We start from the raw sequence: 23,779 nt of genomic DNA, 5'->3' as shown, positions 1-23,779 counted from the left end.
AAATTTTTGTTGCTTTGCACATTTTGAAAACCAACAGAAAACAAATTTACTTCTCAAACTATTCATGTTTTAGATACTTTGTTACTTAATAGCAGGGATATAAATTTTTATTAATCTCTTAGAAATATTGGCTTGCTGAGTTTTTGTAACATAGAAAGTTAAAAGATGTATGTTCTCCAAAATTATTTTAAACAGGTTAGTCTTTATTACTAAAGCTCCATATGTCCTGAAATGTTTATGGTTTGGTTTCTTCAGGTAAAGCAGAAAGCAGCTGGCTTAATGGAAATGTTGGCATTCCTCCGGAAGAGAATTGAGGATGATGAAAAGGTGCAACAGGACATTGAAAAAGTGTTCCATGAACTCAACCTGTAATTTGAACCTTTCATTTATGTTCATTATTCAAAGTCTAAGTGAGGGCTAAATTAGATTGTGTTATCAACGGGGTAGAATGCTGAGGCTTGTCAAGTGCCAGTGCAGCTGGCACATACTTGTCTATCTCAATCAATCTCAGTGTTGTGCTTTTAAAATTCTGTTTTAAAAAGGATAGTTCATTAGAGAAAATGTTTCAGAATGGAACTTTCCCACATGTTCCATTGCTCTTATTACAAATAGACAAATTTTAGAAAACTCTTAAGTGTTGTTGTTGTTTTTTTTTTTAATCTGCTTCTTCCACATAAAAATACAAAGGATCTGTTTCTGCCAGTATGTACTTTTAGGCTCAACCTAAATTGGTGGAAAATTATACACATGTCCAAGAAATTTCCTTGTAGTTACCTGGCTAACTTGTATCTTTCTCTTCATCTTGTGCCTTTTTTTACTGAGTTCTTGGGATACTGATTTAAAGTACTTGCTTCGTTTTAAAAATCTTTGTTTTATTTCATAATTACAGCCATGTTCACAAATACTGCTCTGATGTTTCCAAATTTATTGTTATGCATCAATTTTAGATTTGGATTATAAGGGAAGAATGCGATTTACCCAGAAATAGATTTGATAAGTAGCATACAGATCGAATATTATTTGTATAGCATAAAAGTTATTAAAGAAAGTCAGAACTTCAATAGATGTATTTGACAGCATCTCTTATTTTTGTTTTTACTTTACTTTTACTACAATCAAAACTATATTGTATATATTGAAAACTGTGTTAGTAAAACTTCATGAATATATTTTTGTCTATACCATTCTCTGAGAAGCCTAACTGTAATTTCACGTCAATAGGAAGGGGTTTCACAGATATGTCTTAAAAGCCTCATCATTGAGAAAATGTTCTCCACATTAATCTCCAGCAAGTTTTCTTTAAGCTGGTTTGAATCTTATATTCTCAGATAGTGGGTGAAATGTGTAATATAAATATTGACAACTACTTGCTTTGAAGTCTTTTTTCATTTTAGATTACAGGAAGAGAAAGTGGGATTCCAGTTGAATTTGACCATCCAAATTCTCCTTAAACAAGGACAAGTAGAACTGGAGAATTTCCAGTTATTGCTGGAGTATGCCGATGCAATTCTCATCAACAAGAACATAATTGAAGACTTGAATGCTGTCATTAAGGTAATCAATTACATTTTCAGAGAGCAAAAAAAATCCATATCCCCTTCTGTATTAAATATTTTACATAATTCTCCCTTTTCCATTAAAAAAAATCATTCTAGTTTAGTTAAATCAGTGGTTCCCAACTCTGGCTGCACATTAAAATCACCTGAAGAATTTTAAAATGTATCCAGGCCACCCCAGGTATGGGTATTTTTTTAAAACTTGCCAGATAATTCTTAAGTACACAATGTACAGGACGTTGGAAGTTAAATGTTCATCCTAATATACCATAGTTTTACTATACCCAAACTACTCACCTAAAAATAATCTTAGAGAAGCTTAGATAATTGATTATAGACTTTGCTTCTTTTCTGATATAAACATTTAATGTTATAAATTTCCCTCTAAGGACTATTTTAGTTGTATTCTGAAAATTTTAATGTTCGGGTTTTCATTGTCTTCCCATTCAAAATATGTTCTAATTTTCCTTTTGACTTCGTATTTGATATATGATTGCCTCTGGCCTTTACCCACCTGATGACTGCAGCAACACTTTTCTCTAATTTTATCAGCCAAAAATGTCTCCAAGTATAATGTCCTTTGGGGAAGGGGGACAATATTTCTCCTGGTTGAGAATCACTGCTCTGGAGAAATGCTTGACTTTTGGAGTTGATGATGACAAGATCAAGGGTATGATTATGGAAGTTGGGTGGCTGAAGTGAGATGGAGGAAAGATTATTAAAAGTGGGAAATCCAAGGAACTGACAGGCCAAGCAGCAATAAGAAGATGAAAAATAACTTTTAAAATGTAGTAGCAGATGGGGTGGTGTGACGGTGGTTCAGTGGCAGAATTTTTACCTGCCATGCCGGAGACCCAGGTTCGATTCCCAGTGCTTGCCCATGAGAAAAAAAAAAAAAGCAGTAGCAGATGATATAGCCAGATGGCATAAACTTTAAGAAGCTAGGTTTTTGAAGAAGGAAATATGTAAAATGTTAACTGTTGAAATTCTTATACAAATTTATTTGAGATGCATAGTTGTGTCAAATTTAGCAATCTGGGAAAACAACTTCATGGAAAATATCCCTGAATTCTACACAATTCAGAATGAAGTGTAAAACACCTAGGTGTTTAAGTGTCACATTTACCTCTTTCGATTTTTTTTTTTTTTTTTTTTGCTTTTCTACTAGCTATCAGATACCACCACTGTGCCTAGCTGCACTGTACCACAGTCTTTCATTCATAGTATCAGCAGGGAAGGCAGAGTAGGGGTATAAATGCTTACACACTGGTAGATTAGGTGATGGCAAAGGAGTTTTGCCTAATCACAGACGTGCAAAGTACATTGGCCCTGCCATTTGTGTGTAACTTATAGTCTTTACTGTTTAGTGACAGTTATGCTATATGATGACCAGGTTTTGCCTAAGAAAGTCATATTTAAATATCGACTACATTTTAAAATAGAAGATTGCATTATCTCTGTGATCTAAATATTCCATAATAATAGCATTCAGCATGCAGAATCACATCAGAATGTACTTTTTTTAAGACACAAGGACAAAAGAAAGTCACTAGTATGATGGAAAGTAAAGAGGTCCACAAAGGAATATATCAGATTGAGTGGGAACATAAGAAAATGGAGATGGAAATGGAAGATTTAAATCAGAAGGCCTGGGATATTCAGATGCTGTTTTTTTCAAGAGATCGTCAAAAGGTAAATTCTCCTTAACCCCCTCTATATAGTTTTAATTTAATTCACTAATATATTTATTCATTCAACCAATATTTAATAAGAAGCTTCCATGATCCAAGCATATTCTATGCCAGTAGTACTTCATAATGAACCTATGGATTTTCTTTCAGTAGTTTACATTTGCTATCTCCACTGTTTCATGATCATTCATTGGTACAGTGCTATCTTGCAATTCACCAAGGATTTTTATAACTGTCAAATCCAGTAGTCCCTTTCCCTAGTTATCAACATCCTTCAACCTTCTATAGCATTGACCATCTGTCTCAATTACCTAGTCCTACAGCTTTTATTGACTGTTTTCTCTCATTTTTCTTCCATATCAAAGCCCTCTGCCTGTTTTACTGGTTTCTCTTTTGCTTCCAACTCCTAATTAGTCATTCTTTAAGATTCTGCTCTTTACTGTTTGTGTTTCTTTCCATGCCCTCTCTTGATGATCATTTCTAGAAAGTTAATTCTCATCTAAGCTCTCTGTTGCAACCTCCCTCAAGCTCCATTCTATATTCCCACCCCCCAAAAGTTCCTCTTCTTAATTTGGCTCTGTTCTTTCCAGCCACTTATCCAGGCTTGAAGTTGTAGTCATCCTTGATTCCCTTCTTTCCCTCACCTTATTTATCTATTTATTCCTTCATTCTCCATCCTTACTGCCTTTTCCCAGGTTCAGTCCTTCATTTTCAATAGTTTGGACTATTTATTATTATTTCATAATCTCCTAATGGTCTCTTGAACTTGGGTCTTTCTTATATAATTTATACTATATATTGCTTTTAAACTAATATCCTATCCAGCTTTAGTAACATTACTCTCTACTAAAAATTTTTAAGCTATTATATGTTACCTGGCAGATGAATTATGAAATCCGTACGTGGGCATTCAGTACTCTTCAACCTAACGTTTCAAACTCACTGCCCACTATTCCTCTCATAAATCGGTATTCACTAACCAAACTGATTACTATTTTCTAGGATTCTACCTCTGTGCTTTTGCTCATACTGGTTCTTCTACCTGGAGTAGCATCCACCTCCCCCTCCCCCCATCTCAAATCTCTCTGCAAGCATCCCTTCCATAAAGCATTTCCTGATTTCCCCAGCCTGGAGAAATCACATCCCCTCACAAACCCTCTTTGAATTTGCATGGCACTTTACATATCTACTAGGAACTAAATATGTCTGCATGTTTTATCCCTCTACTTCTTGAAGGCAGGTCATATTATCTATCTTTGTATCCTCCTCAATTCTCCTCCATGTCTTTGGACTCAAGAAAGACTACGTTTCATAACTTGAATTAGTGGAGTTTGGTGAGAATGAATGAGAATATAAATTTCTAGGACTCTGTAATCATTAGTATGTAGATTAATGTATTGATAGCTAACCAGTATATACTATGGCACAATAGTCAAATCACTCATATGGGAAGACAGTTGTTTAACACAATCTATATAAAGTTAACTATATAAAACTTAACTTATATAAGAAATAGAGGGAAATATCCTTACAAATATTGTGGGTTTTTCTCTCCCAAAGTTTCTAAATGAACCCAACTATGAGAATTTGATTGCTGTTCAGATTGTGATAATGGAGCAGACCATTGCTGTTTTAGAAAAGGTAGGTCTCAAAAATATTATAATTCCAACACTGTGAATCATTTAAGCAAAGTAAATGTGTTTCAAACCATGAATTCAAACAGAACCTACCGAATCTTGGTCCTTTACTGATATACAGGATATAATTAGAGGTTCTGAAGATTATCTTTGCAACAACATATGGGGTAGAATGAAACATACCTTTAACATTATAATTAACCCCATAGGAGATCTGTATCTAAGTGGACTTCCTATTTCATTTTAGGTTCTGATTTATGTAATAGAAGTTTTGATAGTCTATCCTTGGCATTGTGAAAGTTTTGCTTTATTGTAACATTAATAAATGCTCAGTTTTTTTTTTTTTTTTTTTTTTTAAAGGAAAGACAGAGAGAAGGAAGGAAGGATAGAAGGAAGAAAGGGAAACATTTTTAAACATTTTCTTGTTTTATTGTATTCTGTTTCTCCGTTTTTGTTACATGGGCTGGGGCCGGGAATCGAACCGAGGTCCTCCGGCATAGCAGGCAAGCACTTTGCCCGCTGACCCACCGCGGCCCGCCCTAAATGCTCAGTTTTGATTGTATAACCTATAAAATAGAAATAAAGGAATTTTAAGGCCATGGTTTTTGCTTTTGATCTGCTATCATTTTAAATAATATACAAGATTTTTTCCTAAAATGTGGTATTAACATTTCTGGTATTAACCATCCTGTCTTTTAACAAATAATTGAGCATGTACTATGTGCAAGCATTATGTCTGGCACTAGGGATATAGTTGTTAGATGATATCTTAATGATAATAGTGCATTTAAATTTTAAGAATAATGTCTTTATAAAATATAATACCTTTTTTCAAAATTATTTTTGTGGGGTTTCATGGAAACAAAGACCCACAAAAAGAATGTGGAAAACTGCAAAAAACTACTAAAAAAACTGGGGAAGACCAGCAATCAAAAAGATGTAGCAAATTATACTCTAAGCTGCAATTTACGAGAAGAGTTGGTGGCTGTATCAGAGAGAAGAGACATCTGTAATGCATTGGGTAAGTATTCCTTTTAATCAACTGTAGGTTTCTTTTAAAGTAATTAATATTCCTGAAATCTGTACAGTAGTTTTAAAGTTACTAGCATTTCTTAGGTTTCTAAAAATTTAATGATCCATTTAGTTCACTGAATGTTGCTTCTGAATTTGAAAGTATAGATAATAACCCAACTATTTCCTTTCTTCTTCATTTTTGGGTTAGGATCTAAATTGACATGTGAAAAGATTGCCAAAGAACGTTATGAAAACATGATGCAGCAACAAAAATTAACAAATATTTCAAAACAACAAGCTGAACAGATTTCAATCCTGCAAGCTGAAGTTGAAAGATTAAGGATGAAAACATTTCCTGCTCTTGTTCAAATGTAAAAATGCTGGCAGCAAACACAAGACCAATCAGTCATTTTAAAATTCATTTCATTTGGTTAAAATGATTTTTTTTTCCTGTTAAGACATTTAAGTAGAGTCTCGAGTGCATATTTTAAATAGCATTATTTAATTTTAGCCTTACTCATTATAAAAAGTTCTGATATAAAAGAATAAATGTGTAAAGTATCATGAATCAATTTTTATTCAAAAATGAACAAGATTTTAACTCAAAATGCATTCAAATCTATTTTATTCACTTAGTCTTAATTTGATCAAAAATATTTTCAGTTACGGTATAGAAAATCTTAGACAAAAAGAAATTATTCTTAAATATTACTAGCATTTCTGATTTTATAAAATTACTAGGAAAGTTATAAAATTCTTCATATTTTTTCATTTTCCCCAAGTTTTCTTCAGTAAGCATTTCTCCTATAAGTAGAAAAAAAATAGAACCTTTAAGATCATTCCTTGTTCAACTGATGGAGTAAATTGTTTACTTTTACCAAGTCCTAAATTATTTGTGAATTACATTTTGTAAACAATCTTCTGTATCTCTTATGTACCATAACAAAACTCAATCTTATGCCCTACCAATAGAGTTCAGCATTTCTCACTTACAGGAAATAGTTTACCTCTTTATTTATGTGGATGATAATTATACAATAAGATTAACTGGTTGCAAAACTGCTCTACCCTTTCATAGTGGACTGTTGCATTCCAGGGTGATATAAGTGGGACTACAATCTCCAAATGATGTACATGTCTCTGTTCTGCAATTTATGAATTAAATGTTAAATTTAATCTCCAATATCATACTTAGTATATACTGGTTGTTCTAGTTTGCTAGCTGCCGGAATACACACCAGAGACGGATTGGCTTTTAATAAAAGGGGATTTATTTTGTTAGTTCTTCAGAGGAAAGGCAGCTAACTTTCCACTGAGGTTCTTTCTTACGTGGGAAGGCACAGGATGGTCTCTGCTGGCCTTCTCTCCAGGCCCCTGGGTTCCAACAGCTTTCCCCGGGGTGACTTCTTTCTGCATCTCCAAAGGCCTGGGCTGAGTGAGCTGCGAGTGCCTAGCTGCTTAGGCTGTGCTACATTGTGCTCTCTCATTTAAGCACCAGCCAATTAAGTCAAACATCATTCATTGCAGCAGGCACGCCTCCTAGCCAACTGCAGATGTAATTAGCAACAGATGAGGTTCATGTACCATTGGCTCAAGTCCACAGCAACAGAACTAGGTGCCTTCACCTGGCCAAGCTGACAACTGAATCCAACTACCACACTGGTGTAGATAAAGCAAGAGAACTACGATAAAATTTTCTATTTAGAAAAAAAAATGTCTAGGCTAATACCCTAACTGGTCACCCATACAGTGATCAATAATGGATAGGGACGGTAAAGGAAATGATAGGACCAACATCTTTTGATGTTTGTTACTAGGATGATTCCTTAGTCAATTTGGCTGGCTCAGCAGGGAAATGGCCATTGATAGCATTTCCTACATCCCAATGTCAAAGGCAGGGCACAGGAGTGTGTGAGGAATGCACTTTATTGGCATGGGCACTAACAATTAGAAAGGATGCAAGAGTAGGTGCCCTACTGTGCCATATATTGTTTTATTAGATCATGGAAGAGACTGGACTGAAAGAAGGCTATACGTGGGGAGGCTGTGCTCGAGGTAGTGACTATTTACTTAGTAGATATATATATACATTTTTTTTTAGGAGTACTTTTTTTTTAACTAAGTAAAGCTGTTTTAGCACTTAAAAGAACCTAAAAACAAGAATCCAGAAAGCCCTCAGGAAAGACTAGATGCTATAACCAGGAAGCCACTGATCCAAAAAGTTCTCTCTCCATCACCTCTGCCTTTCTCTGTAAGGGTACATACTAGCCTTCAAAAGCACACCAACTCTACTGCTCCCAAGTTTATATATGACACTTCCAGGCACAAAATAAATGAGCTTCCTTTTTCTGAGCTCAATTCCAAATTCTCAGGAACCAGGCCTGGGCCCGCTTGGGTCACATCTCCATATGTAAGACCAGGATGATCAGTAACGTACATCATGGCAGCCAGAAACCTGACTCTGTGGATGGGAGTGGGTTTCTGGCTGAGGAGTCATGGTGAACTGGGTAGAGTCTCTAAAACTATTTCACAGTTGAAGCTAGAAAGGAAAACGAATGTGAAAGACATTGAATGCCATGCAGCCTTGATGTGGGAGATGAAAACATACAGTTCATAAGAAACAGATGGTGGTTTTACTAAATGAGATAAGGAATTCAAAGATGGAGAAGAATATAATTTTGGACATATGAGTTTAATTATGCTAGACAATCCAGATAGAACTATGTGGTAACTGAATGGAAACAAAGGTTACAAACTTAGGAGAGAGGTGGAAATTTTAGACCCGCATTTTAGACCAGTTTGACCTAAAACATTTACCAGATTAGACTTAACATTTAAGATAAAACTTTTTTTGCCACAATAAACAAAAGTATTTAAAATTGCTTTCCAGAAACCGTCTTCATTATCTTTTTAAACATGATTTTTCCCACACTTCTTTAAATGTCAAGTTTTCTTTAGCAAATCTATCCAAAAATATATCGAAATTTCATTTTAGATTTTGTTTATAATTACATAAGAGAATGTCTTTCAGGATACCTTCCTCTAAGCCTAATGATTTAAACCTTCCTTTCAAAATGTAAAATTATCTTTTAATTAAGTTGTCATTTTCAAAGATATTCTGGAGAAAAAAATTATAAATTAAAATCTAAAAATTCTTCTTCACTTCTATTATAATGCAGCAATTTATCATCTAACCCATAGTGGTCTATCAAGTGAGTAAGACTTAGTTTCCTGTTCTCCACAGACATAGCTGACTGCAACTCATAAAGCAACAGCTGGCTACAGTTTCTCCACTTCTTTATTAACAGTTGTAATTGAGACAGGTCATTCTGAAACAGAAAAGAACAATATATAAATATATGTCAATAAGTAATTGTGCTATTTTTGCTTACTTAATGAAAGTTATTAAATCAGTTGATGTATATGTTTAAAGGCTAGCACAACTAGAAATGAATGGGCCTTCTACCCAGAGAAAAATAAGAATGGTTACAAAGCCACTCAACTTGAATTCTGTGGTTATTGTGTTTGGTCCAAGCGTTGAGCCATCCCTCCCCTCATGGAAAAAAAAATTCATTAAATAGGGTAAAACTTATGTTTTACAACAATATAGGTTAAAAAATCTATTTTCCTAGTACAACTATACTTTAAAATAACACAAAATTCAAATTAAAGATATTTTCAACATTCAAAATCTTATAAAACTCAAGTAGTCATGTTCAGAAAAATCCTAAAAATTCAAAAGAACAAATGGCACATGCTAATCCATCATTTACTCCACATTGCTAGTGGAGAATGAGCTATTGCATGTATATGAATTATCCAGGTAAGTCATAATCCAAGTGCCCAAATTCGATTTTATTCAACCTATCTGGATTTAAATATAAAATTTAATACATATTTGTTGTATTTTCAAACAGAATGCCTGGAACATTTTAATTATTTGGGGGGGGTAACACAATATCACTACTAAAGATAATTTTTATTATATTCTCTGGCCCACTTTCAGCTTTTTTACTTATTCACTGTCAGCTGTCCCTTCTGTTCCCATTGTACTTGCATCTACCATTTGATATTTCTAATATTGCTCAAGGCTGGAAACTAGAGAGAAAAGCTCCAATTGTACATTAAATGAGAATCAAGTGAGTAGCTTTAGGTGAGACTTTCCAATGTTCTATTAGGTGTTTAGAGGCCCCTTCTAATTATTTTTGAGTTAAAGTTACTGGAATCCAGATTTCTGGATATGTGGCTTATTGCTTCTTATGCTAAACTAAATTTATTTTCTACTTTAGAAATTACTTTAATGTAATTTCTTAAATAAAAACAAATATTATGTAATAGTTCTGAAATTCTTCTCACCTTTGATCTATACATTTTGACTAGTTTTAGCCTTCGAAGAAGGTCTTCTTTCTCCTCAACCTGCTTCAACAATTTTGTTTTTTCTTCTTTGAATCCTTGTTTAGGGTGATTCTCACTCACAAAATCATTTTGGAGAGCAACGCATGACCCCAAATCAAGTGACTTAGATTCACATGTATTGATATTCTTGAAGGTATTTTTCAAATATGTGCTTTCTTCAAATTCACTGTCTATGTCTTTAAAACTTTCCTGAAATTCCAAACAGTTTTCTTCTGTTGAAGATGCTGGTTTCTTGGAAAAGTTCTGATCATTTTCATCATTCTCTACTTTAAGACGTTTTACCACGCTATAAGAAGAATGAAATGAAGATCTTGTCTTCCTTAATCGTTCTCTAAGTGTTGCACTCATGGGCTAAAAAGGCACAAAACATTAAGGAAAAAAAAACATTATTTATGTAAATAAATCAAGCAATAAAGACCCTACGTTTCTCTGGTAGACACCAATAGATGGCTTCCTGTCTCCATTTGCTTACAGTAACCACCACAAAACTGTTTTAATTCCCAGAAGCTCCGCTAGTTTTACTCTTTTTACTTTAGCTTGATCAATAATACCATTAAGAGTGTTAAGCTTATCCCAGTAACCACAAACATATGTTGAGCTACTAGCATTGTCTAACTACTCTATGTGCATTTCAGAGTTACAAATTAAAGGAAAAACCTAGGTCCTGCCACCAAAGATTTTCATAATGATAACTACTGCACAGATTTAAACTTTCTCTGTTGTAATAAACCAATGAGAAACTAAATGAATTAAGGATGAGAATTTTGAGATCAAATACATTATGTTAGAGAAAAATCTAAAATTATTTAATAGTTAATAAAATACATTTACCTTTTAATGAAACATATTATACTAATAATCTTCAGTAAACTTAAAGCTGCTACCTCCAAAACTTAGAAATATGGAATGGATTTACTGGAAGAATTAATATTCTCTTACTTGTTGCCTTGAACTATTGGTATGGGGAGACTGATCCTCATAGTCCTGTGACATAGTAGATAACGTCACAGCTGAGTCTGATGGACTTTCCATCTTGTAGAAGAAATCCTGGTTTACCTGTAAAAATGAAAAATATCCACAAAACGGAAATCAAATTAATCCATAACTCTATATAATCTGCAATTCTTATCAAAGAAATTTTGATTCTTGTATATAACACCCACAAGTAAGCCAGTAATTTCCTCTAATTTCATTTAGTTGCAATTCATTTCTGCTCTTTTGCAGGGCTGTTTTCCACATGAAAGTGACTACTAGTTTTTTCATGACAGATTAATTGGCTAAGTATCTCATTTAAACAAGTCTCCCTGTTTGTTTTTATCAAAAATATCTCCAACTTCTGTCACATCTTGTCTTCCTTAATCGTTCTCTAAATGTTGCACTCATGGGTTAAATAGGCACAAAACATTAAAAACATTACGAAATAAACATTATTTATGTAAATAAATCTAGCAATAAAGACCCTACGTTTCTTTGGTGGACATATGGGGGAAAAATAACTTTGGATAGTCAGGAATTCTTCAATTTAGTATGACAGCTTCATAATGAAAGGAAACACGGCCGAAATCTCGACCCCCAAATCAATCAGACCTGCCACACCACCCCTGAGAGGGGGATCAACGACCCCCCAGGGCTGAGGCAAATGGGACATAAGCAGAGGGAAATTTACACGTCTGCATCATTTTACTGTAACTAAACCCTGAAAATGAGTCGACTGACATTTGTTTCCTCAAACAAAGGCATCAACTTTACCAAGATGAACCGAGTGGGCGGTGTCCTTCCCTTCCTGCCCACCCTTGCAGAAATACCAGGCTAGCCCTCGAGAGGCCGGGCCTTGAGGTGGGTTGTGAGGTACCCTGACTGCAGAACCGGGGCTTAACTCGACTCCACAGCAAACCCCGGACTTAGTCCCACTCTCACACAACCACTTGCTGCCCAGGAGGTTACTGCCCTCCACCACTCCCAGAACCCGCAGAACTCGCGAGCCTCCGCGGCGGAAAGCCTCCAGCTGACCAGGAACCGGGTAGACACGTGATTGGCCGGGTTAACCGGCCCGCTCTGCTCCGTTCCGCCCGGCAACCAAAACGGGTCGAAACCACGCGAGATACGGGACAGACGCGTGATTGGCCGGGCTGGCCGGCGCGCGCTAACCTATTCCGCCCGGCAACGAAGAGGGGGCGGGCCACCCGAGAGCCTGGAAGGACACGTGACTGCCGGGTTGGCTGGCGCGCGCTGCTCCGCCCGGCCTCCCAGAGCCGCAACACGACGCGCGCGTTGCTGTGAGCTTCGGTTCGGTGTTCCGGGCAGGGCTGAGGTTCACAAGGCTTAAGTGATTATGAAGAGGGCATGCTTCCTCTTACAGATTCGCTTTCTTTCTCTTATCTTCAGTTGCCTTCCCTCCCCGCCTCCTTCTTTTCTTTGTGAAGTACGCCTGAACGAGTGGTCGTCCCCTGCGCCACCCTTTCCGCTGGCCGCCAGTTGGTCTCTCGCTCACCACAGCAAAGGCTCTTCCTCTTACTTGACGGGACACATAGCCCCCCAGCTGTGTGTTAAATTTACGATGTGTAAACTCTCCAAAGGCAGAGACTTCGAAAGAGCAGCTTTAGGGTTACATGACATAGTGAGAATCCGACATGTTATACATTTATCCAAGAGCCTTAGCGAACTTCCAACTAGTTTCTAACCTATGCTGCTGCAAATTTGGTAGTCTCGCCACCACGTTGTCTAATACTGTATCTACCTGAAAATTTAGACACCTTAGTCTGGCTTCAAATCTTTTAGTCAAATCTGAGGGAAATTTTAATGCAAGGAAATTTGTTGTGGAGCTGTACAAGAAGCAGTCAGTCACTAAATAGGAGGGTATTGATCGAGAATTCGGATGTTTGAGGCACAGAGGTCTTTGCTGAAGCGCTGGCAGCAAATCTTAGTCTCTGATAATCCACTTCCTTTCCTATGTTGCTAGGCAACAATGCAGTTAACTGAATTGGGTAGAGCACTGGATTTAGGGGAAGAGAGAAGAGTAATTTCTGAGTTAAGTGAATGTTGAGAATTTTAAGGGGCCAGTGCTTTGAGTCTTCTATTGAATGACAATTTTGTATCTTTACTAATATCTGAGCTCTTTGGTGCTACTTAAACTTTCTCTTATGTAGGGAGAAATACAGATCCTATGTAAAATTTGTCAAAAATAAGATAAGATTGCTATTTATAGTGTAATTTCCAAAATAATGGCTTAGAGGTAGTCAGAGCTGAGAAGGAAATAACTGAGTCCTAAACTGTGGAGTCCAAATACAGAACCTGAAGACAATCTAATTCAGTGGTTAAGGACTTAAACCTTGGAGTCAAATTGCACAGGTTCAAATACTGACTCCATTATTTTTAAACCTAATAATGTACAGTCTCTGTGTATTGATAGGTTCCTTCATCTTTAAAATGGGGATAATAGTATCTTACTCCTAAGGGATTGGAGGATTAAATGAGAATTCTTGAGAGGCAATTAGAGCAACATTAGACATCGACACATCAATAGTTTCCAATTTATATATGCAGGTATATTCACCATTCCCTACTTGATTCAATTCTTTCATTCCTTCACACTGCCCAAAATAAGGCCACATTATTTTTTAAAGATTCTGTGTTCTGAAAATTCCCTCACAAATTAAACCCTAAATAGCAGAAATCTTGGTGTCTCTCTATATAATCAATAACACAAATTCCACTTCTAAATTTTTCATTAATTATAAAAGTTAACCTGAAGGAATTTACAAAGTCAAAGAAGAGAGCTCATGACTTTGTGATACTGGAGTTATTCACCAGGCGAGACCACAGGTCTCAATCTGTACATTAATTTCTCTTAACTTACCCATTGGCATCAGGTAATCTCACTGCAAAAAGCAAAACGATTTGTCCTGGCACTGGAAGCACAATGCAGACTCTGCATGTTCTATATACCTTGGGGCATAAGGGTGGATTGTTTTTATGATTCCCTAAAGTCAGCTGCTCCCAAATCCTTTTATCATTACAACCTAAGTTTAGAGCTGTGTTTTTGCTGGCTCGTAAAGGAAAATAACATCTTGCCCAGCAAGTGTTCGGACTTGCTTATTTTTAAGTGAATTGGTATATTAAAATGGGATTGTTTGGGCCAGATTTTCAAAGAACTTCACAATAAGTACCTAGAATAACATATATTTCGGAAATGTGCATTCGTTGACCTATATCTCTGACTTCCATGCACTGTTAAAACTGAATGCTCTCTCCTTATATAAATTTGTGTTTACTTACTCCCTTCACGTACCAATGTGGAAACCAACCTTCCCCTCTCAGTTTAGTGTAAGGGATCTGAGATCTGTCCCTGTAGTTTTCTTTGTATCGTTTGATGCATTTCCCTAAAGGGCCCTGAAATCTATTGGTCTATAAAGCAGTTCGGTGTTTCTGACACTGGATATTATATGTTTCATATGAAACTTTTTCAAGAGAGTAAAAAACTGTCCCAGTGAGCTATCCTTACCCTACCAAATAGAGAACAATAGAATTCAAAGATAATAGTAATTAATTTCAAGCTAAATTAGAATGTCTGTGTATGTGTTTTTAAATTTTGATACCCAAGGCTACTGCTGGTCACTTTGTTATTTATAAGGAAGTGGTAAAATGCTTCTTCTGTTCTTGTCTGTGATTATTGTTGGTGGGGTGATGACATAAACCTAAAATCTTTATGAGACTTTTTTTTAACTACTTTTTTAATGGGAAGGAGAGAATAATGAAAAGAATAATGAACACACTCTCTCCCTCCCCCTCTCTCCCTCTCTTTCTACACACATACTCATCTTTTAACCACCATTAAAAAGTTCATAATTAAAACAAAAAAAAAGTTCAGTAGATTTTTTTTTTTTTTTTGCGTGGGCAGGCTCCAGGAATTAAACCCAGGTCTCTGGCATGGCAGGCGAGAATTCTGCCTGCTGAGCCACCATTGCACCACCAAGATTTATTATTTTTTAATTCTTGACTGTAGCTTTATTTTTCAAATCTTAACAGTAACCTCAAGGTGACCTAAATTCCATGCAATTCATTGGCTTTTCTGCATTGAAAAATATTTTGATATCATGCATCTATAGGTATTTTTTAAACAAGGATATGAAAATACACTTAAAAAATTTATTGTGAAAAATAACATATAATGAAAATACACTTTTAAAATTAGAATTAAATCTACTTGGGTGAGGAATTGTGCAAAATCCACATGATTAAGTTGATTTATAATGCGAAGGAGAAATTAAACTTTTTAGATAGATTTCATAGAGTTTTATAACACACAATATAATGTGCTAAATTCTTAACTGGTTTTAATATTTTTTGTGACGTTTGCGTATAAGTTGAAAATCACCTTCAGAAACTCTTCTGTAGGTTCCTCTTGCCATGAGTTCAAGTTACATTTTATCAGACCTACCAAATAAAGAGATGTTTTAGTCTCTGTAATTTCATAAATTTCCCTTTGAGGATAATTGACAATCTATTTCTATTTTCTCTATTACCTAAAAATCTTATATGAAATTCCATGCATAATTGCTTCACTCGTAGACACTGTTGAAGACTCTCAGTGCCTTGTTACCAAAGGGTGGCCTTTGTGGATAATCTATTTAATATTCTTTAGCCAAAATAAGCAAGAGAGGATTTTATTTTCAATCCCAAGATAAAAGAGTCCCTGATTTAGCATGCCTGAGAGATTGTCTTACTGAGTAGGATGGTTACTTAGAACATGGAAATATGATAGGGTCAATACCTTAATGTGATCAAAACCTTTCCATACCAGGCAAATAAAATGTTCAGGATATTACACCAAACAAGAGCCTAAAGAGTTACCCTCATCTGTAATTCCTGGCTTTTATTCCACCAGACCTGGCATTTTGTCAAATCCATTAAAGACTGGAGAAGCAAGAGTGTCTATGATTCACTGCTATTATAGGGTGTGTTCTCTTGGAGAAGAATAGACTGATTCAGGTTAGATTAATAACTGTGAGGGTGGGGGAGCCTGAATGTGGGACGTTATGATAGATGAGTTAGACTGTAGAAAGAAAATGGGAATAAAAGCATTGCTCAGGGCCACATCCTTCCCAGATCCTTTATTTACTCCAATATGTCACCCCTGTATTCATTTGGTAAAAAGAGGAATTAGATGTCAGCATCTCGAGAACTGCTAATTATTATGTAAATGTTTAATTTCAAGCATTATAAACACCATCTTTTGTGATATTTGTATATCTATGCCTTTGTATAAATGTTGGATATTTAAAACTCAACTCCTATGTTGCTGAAGATATGCACAAGCTAAATTAGGATGTCTGTGTATGTGTTTTTAAATTTTGATACCCAAGGCTACTGCTGGTCACTTTGTTATTCATAAGGAAGTGGTAAAATGCTTCTTCTGTTCTTGTCTGCAAAGATGAGCTTCATAGGCTTTAGGAAGCCTGTCCATTTAACAAACTGCAGCCGAGATACCAAAGAACATAGGTTTGGGTTTTGGAAGGCAGTAACTGATCACATTCACATTTGTTAAGCAAATTCCTATGAATCTTTAAGTTATAAACTGCCCATAGGTTTTTAAAAAAGGCAGACATTACTGCAAGTTGGCATTGTCTGAAATGCTTTCCTAGCCTAACTCTGGGCCATTGGAATAGGATATTTTGAATCTGCATGTACAAGTTTAAGATTCTTATAAAGCTGCCAGACCTTTAATAGAATAATTAACATAAAACTTGTGCAGTTAAGGATTCCCAAAGGAATCAGTTTGAACCTTTGGCAAGATGTTCCTTTTTTTAAAAAAAAGCAGTTTTCACAAGTACATATTTTCACTCAGCTGTTTTCCAAAAGGTTTTGAAGAGATATATATATGACTTTGTTTCACTCTGATAATTGTTTTCAGAGATAGCAATTCAATCACTAGTTTTCCAAACGAATCAATTTTATCCACCAATACAACCTGTCTGCTATGAATACTATCCATTTTTACAATTTGAAATAATCAGACTCCCTGTTCCCTTCAATCTATATAAAATTCCACACTCAGAATGTGATGAAATTCCCAAAACAAATGCTAGTAAGAGAATTCACTTCAGAGGAAATTCAAAGCTACAATGGTAGCTTTGAATTTTAAAATGGTAGATGCAGTGAACCAGGATCTGAAATGACTTGATATTGAGAAGTGAAAATAGCATGGTATCATAGGTTTGAAATACCAGATAGAAAAGAATTATGTGGACTAATGATGGTGTTTATAATGCTTGAAATTAAACATTTACATAATAATTAGCAGTTCTCGAGATAAGCCTTATAAATCCATTGTCTTCCTATCAAGTTACAGGAAGCTTTCCTGGACCATGAGGCTCATAACCAAAGTTGGTTCTCATGAGTATTCTGCCAAGAAAACCACACAATTATGTTAGAGGGAGGGAAGGAGAAGGGGAGAAAAAAGGAGGGAAGAGTAGTGTTTTTACTACATGTTTCTTGCCCTTAAGAGCAGAATGAAAATGGTTGTTTTTAAACACTATTTTTTTTTCTTGAGATCACTAATTACTAGGTTTGTTTACACCACAATTCAAGCTATTCTCTAGGTTTAACCCAGATTTTGAGGTCCAAGTAGCAGATCAACCCCAAGAATCCTGGACATGTTTAATTTGGGCTGAATCTTGAGAATGTCATAATTTCTTCTTTAGTGAGAAAAGGGTATTTTCATTTTTTGAAGTCCTTTTGATTACAATTGAGTAAAAAGTGTTAGGTAAGTTCAAGACTTTATGATTGAGAAGGGCAGGGAGTGGTATATGTAAATGTGCATTCCAGATACATTTGTACTTTCATAGGACTGATGGTATATTATAATAATCAAGTTAGAACTTGTAAATTAGATAAGCCATATTTTAGAGTAGTGAAATTTCGATTATTTCTGCAGAGCCACAGACCTTAATTATTTACATTTTCTTCTGAGTTCCAAACCTTTTCTTTGGTAATTTTTGTTGCTTTAAAATGGTGTTAAAATGGGCTGTGGTCACAAATTGTGAAAGTAGGGTTACTTAAATCTGTACTAAACACGAGATAATTATGGGTTATCAGTTTAAATTACAGAAACTGGAGAAGTCATTTGGAATTTGCATTTAATGGTCAGCTTCCAGATACACATTTATATTTTTTAAAAGGTTATTATTATTATTTTTTACATGGGCAGGCACCAGGAATCGAACCCAGGTCTCTGGCACAGTAGGTGAGAACTCTGCTACTGCACCACCATTGCCTGCCCCATATTGATATATATATATATTTTTTTCTTCTTTTGCATGGGCAAGCACTGGGCCACTGACATAGCAGGCGAGAACTCTGCCTGCTGAGCCACCTTGACCCACCCACATTGATATTTTAAACATTTTTTATCTGATTTTTTTTCTGGTAGAAATATGGTTATAGCAAGGGATAGGACTGAATCAGAGCATCTGAGATTTCTACTGATCCTGTCACTAACAAGCTATGTGACTTTGGCAAGTTCAGCTAAATTCTGTGGACTCAGTTTTCTCATCTATGAATTGTGGAGAGAAAGGTAATTATTTCCAACTGTGAGTTCCTATAATTCCAGTTTTGGTACATTTTGGTGCACTTGAAATTACCACTTACCACCACTATTTAGTTAACAGAGAGTTAAGGCACAGTTACAAATAAAATTCCCAATAGAAATAATCATTATGATGATACTGTAGAAATTGTGCTAAGGTGCTCTAAAGGGTACTGTAAATATAGTTTTAGGAGTTTACAAAGACAAATTGGATAAAGTTATTTATCATATAGATTCAATCATGGCCAGCCCTGACCAAAATTGTTACGTGTAGTTTTTTTTCCTCCAGTGACCTCACTTTTCTCTTATCATCCCTCTCCACAACATCTGAATCCCAACTTTTCAAGCCCAGGACTTCAGGTTAACTCCCATTACCCACCACTTGCCATTGCAGGGTACACTCTGCTTACTTTTAGTGTCATCTTCTGGAACCCGTGCCCTTGCATTTATTATTTCATTAATACTTGAGGCATTTATTAGGTACTCAATTAGTGTTTTATGAATGGGTAAATTTAAGAATGAACAGATTAATTATTTAATCAGTAACTTAAAAGTTGGGAATTCCAAACAAAAGTAAGAAGAGATAATGGTAGTATAGCAATCTAATAAAAAGGAAGGGCAGGGAAATGTTAAAAGCAGGCAGAATTTTCACTGTGCCCTTCAAATTGGAGATAAAACCTATGTGTCGAATATACCCTTCTTTTTAAACAAAACTAGATAATAAAAACATAAACTAAATACAGTCAATACAAGCAAGAAGGCTAGTAAATTTAATGCACAGTGAATGAAGAGTGAGTGAGCTTTGGGAGAAGGAATTGTAAATCACCCAGGCAAATCCTATTTTTAAAAATCTCCAGGGAAGAAAATTTCTCGATACAACTGACATCAATATTGAACGACCTCTCTGGGGAAAAACTGTTTTTCCAATCTAATCTAAATCTTCCAACTACCAACCGCATGTCAAGCCCATTGCTTCTTATTGTTTGTTATTGGGCTAAGGAGGACAACGTTCACCAAGATAGAATTTTATTTTAAAGACCAAGATAGAATTTCATTTTAAAGATGTGCTGATTTTTTGGATGAAACCACTGGCCCTCTTTGGAAGGGATGCCTTTTGAGTTGCTTTTTTTCACAATGGGGTTGGTTTTAACAAGTTTCTCTTTTCTCCCCATCACCCAATCTTCTTGAGAGAGGTAGCATAATTTGCAGTCTGTGAAGCCAGGGAATTGAGTAAAGCTAAGTCAGGTTCATGGAAATCAAACTATCACTTCAGCTTCAGAAAAACAAATGAGATATTACAGCATAAAGAAAATGTACAAAGAAAACGATTTTATTTATTCTGTTAAATGTGGTGTATTTACCAAAAGCTTCAAAAACAATGGTAGAGGGTAGTGCACCAGTGGCTCAGTGGCAGAATTCTCACCTGCCATGCTGGAGATTCAGATTCAATTTCTGGTGCCTCCCCATGCAAAAAAAAAAAAAAATCAAAACAAAGGTAGGGATATGTGCCTCTTTTCAGGGACAACATAAGAAGGTAAATAAGTTTTAGTTGTGTGAAAAAATGAGAATACTGCTCTATTTTGTTCCATTTATTCATTAATTTTATTTGCCTAACCTTCTGTCTTGTGTAACACAGTTCCTCTTTGACCTCACTGCTGCTGCCCAAGATCAGGTCTGGCCTAGATGCCCTCAACATTTTCTAACTGGTCTGACTTCTAGACTTGTACATCAATTTCCCCATCCCATCTGCATTTTCCATCCCCATCCATCATCTGCATTACTGCCAGGATGATGGTCTTATAATCTTCCAATGACTTCCCATCCAGTTCAGCAAAAAATCCAAACTCTTCACCAAATCACTCCTACTTAACTTTCTGCCTTCATTTTGTGCCACTCCCTGGCACATACCCTGCACATCAGCCTTATCAAATTTCTTACTTGCAATTCCCAAAACAGGGCAGGGATCTCTCCTTCTTATCATTGGCTTGTTCTTTCTGCCTAAAAAACACAGGTGTGCATGCACACACACATGCACAAACACACATACACCTTCTCCACCTGGCTAACTCCCAGCCCTACCTTAAGACAAGGATTAAAAGTCAAGATCTCTACTCGCCCACTTTCTTCCTGGTGGCCCATGCTCTCTCTTCACTCTCTCCACCCTCTAATTTTGTAGTCAGAGTTCTCTTCCACAACAGCCTGTAGCTATTTCACCAAGAGCTAGTTGAGATTAGGGATTATGTCTCTGATCCCTTTATCCCCAGTATCCCCACAAAGATCGTATCAGATATTTTGGGTTCAACCAAAAGATATAGTGCCAAGGGGACAAGGAAAGTGCTAAGGGAGTTCAGAGGAGGTTGAGTCAAGCAAAGCTTTATGGAAATGGCATTTGAGCTATATTTCTCTTGACAACAATCTTAATCAGATCTTCCTTCTTGCTTTTCAGTCAATATTTCTTTTTACAATTGGTAAAATTCTGTAATGTATATCTGCAAGCATATAAACTTGATTATAGGACACAGATCTTCTTTGAGTGATATAGTAACAAATGTTTGATTGAGAAGTTTTTAAACACCCGACTAAATGGCTGATTGACAGCCTTACAAATATTATGTGGTAGTATTTTCCACTTTTGTTGGTGGATTTTGGGTCATAAAAGAATGAAGTATCCTTTTATTTAATATCCATGGCTTATATCTGAAAAATTATTTTCCTTCTCCCTCTAAGAGATCTCATTAACCCCTTAAGCTTCACTTCTAGATCCCTAAAAATCTTACAGGAGAAGGGAGTATATAGGTAGCAGTTAAGAGAATGCACATGGAAATCAGTCATTTTGGGATTTAAATCTCAACTCTGCCCTTATTAGCTCTATTAAGGATAATCTCACTAAATCTCAGTTTCCTCATATGTAAAGTAGAATCATCATTTCTATTCCACTAAATATGATGGTGCAGATAAAGAGCTCATTATGGAACTTAGCAGGCAGTGACACTCAACTTAATGGTGGTGGAGATGGTGGTGGTTACCTTAAGGTGGGAGAAGGAGGCAGGCAGGCAGGGGCAGCACTTGAGAAAGCTGCTTAATGAGCAAAGTTTCCTCATCTCCTTCATTTAACCCAATTTTCTCAAATTGTGTTCCAAGAGAACAATGGTGTTTCTGTGAGTTGGTCCAAGGTTTTGTTTCAGAGGTAAAATCAAATTCGGGTGATCTTTTCTAATTGTAGAAAAAAAATAAGGAGTAGAGTGCTCCCAGTTTTTTTCCCTATATATTTTTACTTTTAAACCTTAGTGTCCACTGGTGGATGTTAGCCAATAAATAGAACAAATACATAACAAATGAATATTAAGAGGAAAGATTAGTAAATTGATTTATTTAAAATACTTACTCAACACTCAACAAATACTTGTTTTATGTAAGGTTTTCTTTGTTTTATAAAAACTTTTGGTTTGGTAAAAACCAAACATATAGTTTGGTCAATTTTCTTGCTAGTATTATTGCTCCTAGTTCATATAACAATATTAAATATGCAAAGATGCCACGACATTCCTGTGCATTGCCATCTGCAGAAGCTCATAGTCTGCTGCTACCATCATTTTTAAGAAAACAAAATCTTGGTTGTTACATACATTTGTTACTTGTGGTATATACTATGAATAAGGAAGTATAGCGATGCCTTCTAGAATCACTGTATATAAGGATATACCAAAAAGTAGCAGTAAAGAGAAATGAGAAATATAGAGGAAGCATGCCCTGCATTTGTCTATGTCCTATACCAGTCATCCTTGAGAAAAGAGAACCGTGTTGTTCATAGGTGATGAGTAAACAAAGTAGTTACTCAAATTTTTGAAAATACAAATGATTGAATCTTGAGTCATCTTCCTCTGAGAAATTTTCTGAGGTTCACAGTAAGTTGTATATTACTTGTTCTTGATAAGAAGGTGAGTCCAGCACATTTCTAGGCATTGACTGGCATGACTGATTTCTGAGGACTCAAAGATCCTAATCTGCCAAATAGCCATGGGCAACCTTCATCTCATGGTGTGACTCTATACTCCTTCCTTCACGTATATCCTAGAAGCTTCTCCATGATTATTCAATGGTATAGGAGAAAAAGATTTGGAAATCTCATTATCCAGACACAAATAGAACAGCTCAAAGTATATGGCCTGAATTTTGGGATCCAAGTCTAAGCTTTTTGGTCTCACCCCACCAAAGGCCTAATAATGAAATGTTCATTTGAGTCACACTTCATTTTTGCAAAGAATGTTTCAAATTCAAGGAGCTATCAATAATCATAATTAAAATTTTTTTTCTCAATTGCTTGTCTCAATGGCTGGCTTTATTGCTATGAAGTGAATCTAACATGCTAACAAAATTAGAAGTAGCAATCCCTCTTCCTAAAGCTTCTACACCCACACCATAGTTGGATTTATAAGACAACCTTGATGGTTAACTTCAGTTTAAAATAGGAAAATCCCAACTTAGCAGGATTTCCTGGAAAACTCTTCTTTCTTATTGTATCTATGTGAGTCCTGATATTGTTAAACATACCACAAAAAAAAACTTTAAATCCACAGAATCTTTTCCTACAGTCTACCAACTTTGATCTTAAAGATTACAATCTTAATGTTTTTTATCCTTTTAAAAAAATAAAACCAAATCAAGACATGTATAAAAAGACTGACAAAATTGGGTTTATTACAGGAATGCAAGTCTGGTTTAGCATTGAAAATCAACATAATTTTCTGTATTAACAGAATAAAAAGAAAAAATCATATGATCATCTATACAGTAGGTTAATTAAAAACATTTGATAAAGTTTAACATGCATTCGTGATTTTAAAAAATTAATATTCAAAAGAAATTCTTTATATGAAAAGC

The 23,779-nt window shown here is 35.6% G+C and overlaps 2 protein-coding genes across 14 annotated transcripts in view; one reads left to right on the top strand and one right to left on the bottom strand.

Annotated features, from left to right (window-relative positions):
* CFAP43 (cilia and flagella associated protein 43) overlaps nt 1–6,319 on the top strand; it is a 165,500-nt gene extending 159,181 nt beyond the window's left edge. For all 10 annotated transcript variants that reach the window (XM_077125944.1, XM_077125940.1, XM_077125939.1 and 7 more), the window contains 6 exons: nt 256–368; nt 1,395–1,554; nt 3,084–3,248; nt 4,808–4,888; nt 5,752–5,905; nt 6,107–6,319. In XM_077125944.1, the coding sequence (XP_076982059.1) occupies nt 256–368; nt 1,395–1,554; nt 3,084–3,248; nt 4,808–4,888; nt 5,752–5,905; nt 6,107–6,273 (840 nt within the window). In that variant the 3' untranslated portion in view covers nt 6,274–6,319. The remainder of the gene's footprint in view (nt 1–255; nt 369–1,394; nt 1,555–3,083; nt 3,249–4,807; nt 4,889–5,751; nt 5,906–6,106) is intronic.
* Nucleotides 6,320–8,571: 2,252 nt separating this feature from the next.
* SFR1 (SWI5 dependent homologous recombination repair protein 1) lies at nt 8,572–12,442 on the bottom strand. Of its 4 annotated transcripts, none has more exons than XM_077125954.1 (4): nt 12,325–12,442; nt 11,254–11,370; nt 10,255–10,665; nt 8,572–9,227 (listed from the first exon to the last, which is right to left on the bottom strand). In XM_077125954.1, exons 2-4 carry the CDS (start codon nt 11,344–11,346, stop codon nt 9,030–9,032), a joined length of 702 nt encoding a protein of 233 aa, XP_076982069.1. In that variant the 5' UTR covers nt 11,347–11,370; nt 12,325–12,442; the 3' UTR covers nt 8,572–9,029. The 4 variants fall into 4 exon arrangements, with proteins under 4 accessions (XP_076982069.1, XP_076982070.1, XP_076982067.1 ...); XM_077125955.1 differs by having other exon boundaries at nt 12,232–12,413; XM_077125952.1 differs by having other exon boundaries at nt 12,031–12,349.
* Between the last annotated feature and the right edge of the window lie 11,337 nt (nt 12,443–23,779).

Source organism: Tamandua tetradactyla, chromosome 13, assembly GCF_023851605.1.
Source record: "Tamandua tetradactyla isolate mTamTet1 chromosome 13, mTamTet1.pri, whole genome shotgun sequence".
In the NCBI taxonomy this organism is placed as follows: Eukaryota; Metazoa; Chordata; class Mammalia; order Pilosa; family Myrmecophagidae; genus Tamandua; species Tamandua tetradactyla.
This window is presented reverse-complemented; position numbering and strand designations above follow the sequence as displayed.